Source organism: Otolemur garnettii, unplaced genomic scaffold (assembly GCF_000181295.1).
Source record: "Otolemur garnettii isolate 467f Iridium unplaced genomic scaffold, OtoGar3 scaffold00153, whole genome shotgun sequence".
NCBI classification, from domain to species: domain Eukaryota; kingdom Metazoa; phylum Chordata; class Mammalia; order Primates; family Galagidae; genus Otolemur; species Otolemur garnettii.
Genome location: NW_003852548.1, coordinates 686,249 through 691,890, shown reverse-complemented (window position 1 = coordinate 691,890; position 5,642 = coordinate 686,249). Strand labels below are relative to the sequence as shown.

Below are 5,642 nucleotides of genomic sequence, written 5' to 3'. Positions count from 1 at the left end.
TTGGTTGCAGCCATCATTGTGGTTTGGGGGGCCCAGGCTGGGGACCTGAACCCGCCACCTTAGGTGTATGTGGCCGGTGCCCCAGCTGCTTGAGCCACAGGCGCCAAGCCCGCCCAGTTTTTTCTATTTTCTAATAGTAATATCAATAGTCTGAGAGACAAAACTTGATTTATTCTTTTCAAAACTGCCAAAGGTACATTACTAATTTCAAATGAAACATTTTCTAAACATCAGTAAGGCAGTATTCAATAGAACTCTTTAAAAATAGCTTTTATAGGGTGGCATCTGTGGCTCAGTGAGTACAGTGCCGGCCCCAAATATTGAGAGTGGTGCATTTGAACCCCACCCCGGCCAAACTGCAAAACAAAAAAATAGCTGGGCATTGTGGCAGTTGCCTGTAGTCCCAGCTACTCGGGAGGCTGAGGCAAAAGAATCACCTAAGCCCAGGAGTTGTAGGTTGCTGTGAGCTATGATGCCACAGCACTCTACCAAGGGCGATAAAATGAGGCTCTGTCTCAAAAAAAAAAAAAGTAGATTTTATAAATGTCAGCCAGGAACTAGAGGAGATTGGAATTCTATTCTAGCGTTATCATAAACTAACTCTATGATGCTGACAATTTAATAAACCTCTGTGGGCTCAGTATCCACATATATAATACAAAAAAGTTGGATTAGATAATCTCTAAATCATTTAGTTCTAAAAAGTCTAAATATATAACCGTTTTATCTCTATTCAATCTGGTATTTGCTCTCTCCCTTAGTATTATTGTGATGATAAAATGAGACAAGAGACAAAGTACAGTACTTCAATCTTTGCAAAATCAAGGAACCCTAGCAAAATCAGGACGAAAACAGAAGATTCTTCTCAGATACTTATCAGAAAATAGTCAATTATGTTTACTTATTTTTTTATTTTTTAATGTCACCCAGGCTTGCATGCAATGGTGTGATCACAGCTTACCATAGCCTCAAACTTCTAGGATCATATGATCCTCCTGCCTTAGCCTTCCATGTATCTGAGATTACAAGTGCATGCCACCATACCAGGCTAATTTTTAATTTTTTTTTAGAGAGATAGGGACTCACTATGTTTCCTAGGCTGATCTTGAACTCCTGGCCTCCTCCCCAAGTGCTGAGATTATAGGCTCGAGCCACCATATCCACCCAGAAAGTTATGTTGCATTGAAGGTTTTAAATAAGTAGATTCTGATTTTATAATTATTTTAACAATTAAAGTGTTGGTTTGGCAGGGAAAAAGCAAACCTTAGTTCCCAATTATTTATTATAGGTTTTAAAAATCGTGATCTACTATTGTTCTTGTTTTATTTTTCTTTAGAGCTGGGGCATTGCTATATTTCCCAGGTTGGTCTCAAGTAATCCTCCTGCCTCGAGCTCCCAAAGTGCTAGGATTACAGGTGTGAACTACCACACCTGGCCTTTTATTTTTTTTTTAAATCCCGAGCAACACCAAGAATAAAAGTACTATTTGATGATATGAAAAAGGAAATGTGAAAGTTGAAGTATAGTCAATAAAATCTTGTACCTTAGTCCCATTGAATGTCTCATTTACAATAAGTTGACAACCTTCTACAGCACCATCGCCATTAAACTCCAAGGCAATAACACGACCTATAAACAAACCCAAGAAGTGTTTTGTTAACATGAATACAATCATATTCTAAAATTTACCTTTTTATTCTTTCCTGAAGAATCTCCAGCATCTTCTTTGAAGGCAAGAGAAAAGTAGACAGATGGGGCATATCACCTACTCTTCCTACTTTAGTCATAAAACACATAAACACAGTCTCATCACATTACAAGTAGCTTCAGTGCTATAGTGTCACATTTTTAAAGTGTTGTAAATAGTCTGGCTTTACTGGTTTTCATTCTGTAAAAACCACTGAAACACCACTCATTTAGCAGGACAAAGAATATTTGGTAAAATAGCAAGTAAGATCAAAAACAATCCAAGTCAACAAATTCAGGTTTTGCCAGGCAGCCAGTGTTGCTTCCAACTCTCCTACTTACCACTCAAGTTCTGGGCCAACAATAATGGAGCTAAGCCAAATAGGAATTGAGGCAAGACACCAAAAGTAATGACTATCTGAAAGTGTTTTCCTTGAGTGTGTCTTTTTTTTTTTTTTTAAAACAGAGTCTCACTATGTCACCCTTGGTAGAGTGCCGTGGCGTCACAGCTCACAGCAACCTCAAACCTTGGGCTCAAGCGATTCTCCTGCCTCAGCCTCCCAAGTAGATGGGACTACAGGCACCTGCCACAATACCCAGCTATTTTTTGTTGCAGTTGTCATTGCTGTCCTGCAGGTCTGAGCCAGGTTCGAACCTGTCAGCCTCGGTGTATGTGGCTGGCGCCGTAACCACTATGCTACGGGAGCTAATTTTTCTGTTTTGTAGAAACATGGTCTTGCTTTTGTTCAGGCTGGTCTTGCTCCTGACCTCAAGTAATCTTCCTGCCTCACCCTCCCAGAGTGCTAGGATTACAGGCATGAGCCACTGTGCCTGGCCTCCTCCCAGTTATTTTAAATCATCTTGAGATTACTTTTAACATCTAATATAGCTATATAAATAGCTGTTATACTGTATTTTAAAGTTTGAATTATTTTTTATCATATTGTTATTTTTTATTGTTTTTTGTTGTTGTTGTTTGTTTGTTTGTTTTTATTGTTGGGGATTCACTGAGGGTACAAGAAACCAGGTTATACTGATTGCATTTGTTAGGTGAACTCCCTCTTACAATTGTGTCTTACCCTCATATTTTTTATTGTTTTAAAAAATATTTTTGACCTGTAGTTCATGCAATCCATGGATACAGAACCCACAGATACAGGGGGCAAATTACATAATAATCAACTGTAAACCTAGATACAGAGAATGAACTAATTAAAGAATGAAGTTATCTAGTATCACAGTATGCAGATCAAGATAGGTACTAGATAAAGAAAAAAAGGTAACTGAAGATATTTTCTTGCACTTAAGCAAGGCCCTGTGGAGGAGATAGACAATAAAAGGGTATTGAAGCAAGAGATGAAAAAGTTACAAGGAGGAAAATTCTAAAGAGAAGCTCACAGGAAAATGTTCTTATATTAGTGTCTACTTTAGCCCATGAATTTGTTAAGAAAGTATGATGTTAAAAAATAAATATTGAGCAAAGAAAACCTAAGAAAAATGTTTACATATAGGAGAAAAGAAGAGGCAAGGTGGAGGGGTCAAGAATGGCAGTGAAACTTCTCTGAATGTACTACATAGCTTGTTATATAATTTTGACATTGATATCATGTAAATTCATCAAAAAACTCAAATATTAAAAAGAAAAGCCAAAGAAGTCTTTAAAAATTAAAAACAAATGAGTCTAACCAAGTTAATGACATGACCACAGAGAGTTAAGAATTATTCCAACCAACCTTACTAGGCAATATTTTGCCTAACCACCCTCAGTGGGATATAGTCTAAAGACAAAAAGATAGAAGAACTCTTAAAATTTCATTCAGTAATTGCATTCTCAGTAGTAAAATGTGTTATTATTCTGAAACAATTATATGCATAATAGGTTAAAGCAAATGAACTGATATCCTAAGGAACCAAGATTTTCAGAATAAAAGTATTATAAAATGAAAAAAATTAAGTTAAAAGCCTTATATTGCTTATGAGTTGGTAATTGTCAAAGCTAGGTGGTAGATATTGGGATTTATTATTATTCTGTCTATTTTATTTTTTTTTTTTTGAGACAGAGTCTCACTTTGTCACCCTTGGTAGAGTGCTGTGGAGTCACAGCTCACAGTAACCTTAAACTCTTGGGCTCAAGCGATTGTCTTGCCTCAGAATCCCAAGTAGCTGGGACTACAGGCACCCGCCACAATACTCGGCTATTTTTTTTTTCAGTTTTGGCCTGGGCCAGGCTTGAACCCATCACCCCCAGTATATGGGGCCAGCACCCCACTCCTTGAGCCACGGGCACTGCCCGACTTGGCTATTTTTTTAGAGACAGGTCTTACTCTGGCTCAGGCTCAAACTCATGAGCTCAGGCAATCCACCTGCCTTGGCCTCCTAGAGTGCTAGGATTACAGGTGTGAGCCACTGTGCCCTGCCATAAAAACCATTTTAAACCTGGGCAGAGCCTATGGCTCAAAGGAGTAGGGTGCTGGCCTCATATGCTAGAGGTGGAGGGTTGAAACCCAGTCCCGGCCAAAAAAAAAAAAAAAAAAAACTACAAAGAAAAAGCATTTTAAGCCAAATAAACATTGAACTATAAAGAAAAGTTGAGGGCTGGTACCTGTGGCTCAGTGGGTAGGGTGCCGGTCCCATATACTGAGGGTGGCGGGTTCAAACCCAGCTCTGGCCAAACTGCAACAAAAAAAAAATAGCCAGGCGTTGTGGCAGGTGCCTGTAGTCCCAACTGCTCGGGAGGTTAAGGCAAGAGAATCGCCTAAGCCCAGGAGTCAGAGGTTGCTGTGAGCTGTGACGCCATAGCACTCTACTGAGGGAGATAAAGTGGGACTCTGTCTACAAAAAAAAAAAAAAAGTTGATAATAAACGTAGGGTTTTCAGTTTTGCAGAGTAGGAAGTTTGAATTAAATTAGAATATACTTGTATGCAGAATTACTACAAAGAAATACAGTAGATATGTTATTTAAAAGTTAAGACATTCAATAAAAAGAAAAATCAACTGCCAAAAAGTTAAATATTTATTAAAGTTCCTGTTTTCTGTAAAGAGATCATAATCTAGAATTTAGAAACAATTACCCAGCCATTAAACGTGGTTGATATTCTTTGACTAGAATATGATGAACTTCCAACACATGACCTGATAATTTTCCAACAAAGAAATACCAACAAAAAAGGTAGACGAGTACATCAGTTTTGATTAACATGCATGGATAATCCTAAATTTTAAAAATACTACATTGTTGACAATGTACTTTTTAAACAGTGCTATTTGTCTGTCTAATCACACTACAATTACTGTGATTATTTCAAAATGAAGTATGAGGTAAATAAGGATTGCTGGTCATGTTTTTAATGCTTTAATGTGAACATCTTATTCAAATAGTTCGCAGTAGCTTTAGATGAAATATTTCACTTTTAATGGAAAAATGTGAGACTCTGAAGTAGATCAGCAAGATTCCTCAATATCCTATCCAATGAACTCTTCTAAGTAACATGACCTTCGAATAAACCATTATCATGGCTCAATTAGATGACAATGACAGCCTCCTAGCTGGTCTCTCTGCTTCTGCAGAGATAGCAGTTACATTTTAAAAGGACTATGACATTCCTCTGCTCTAAAACCTCTAGTAAAATGTGATCTATATTCTTTTCATTTTTAATTGCTCTAAAAATAACTAACAGTTCAAAGAAATAACATTAATAATGTATTAGGTATTTATAGCATATGTAATAAGATATATGACAATAATGATGAGAGGGAAGAATTGAGAATATGATACTACAGGTGAAGTTGTGTACTATTAGAAGGTGGGCTCAAATTATTAAAAAATGTACACTGGGCTCGGTGCCTGTGGCTCAAGCGGCTAAGGCGCCAGCCACATGCACGCAAGGTGGCGGGTTCAAATCCCCAGCCCGGGCCCACCAAACAACAATGATGGCTGCAACAACAAAAAAAAAAT

The 5,642-nt window shown here is 37.7% G+C and overlaps 1 protein-coding gene across 1 annotated transcript in view; it reads right to left on the bottom strand.

Annotated features, from left to right (window-relative positions):
• The window catches only part of RP2 (RP2, ARL3 GTPase activating protein), a 49,494-nt gene that overhangs the window by 1,174 nt on the left and 42,678 nt on the right, over positions 1-5,642 (bottom strand). The window contains exon 4 of the mRNA XM_003799631.3: positions 1,544-1,629. Within this exon, the coding sequence (XP_003799679.1) occupies positions 1,544-1,629 (86 nt within the window). The remainder of the gene's footprint in view (positions 1-1,543; positions 1,630-5,642) is intronic.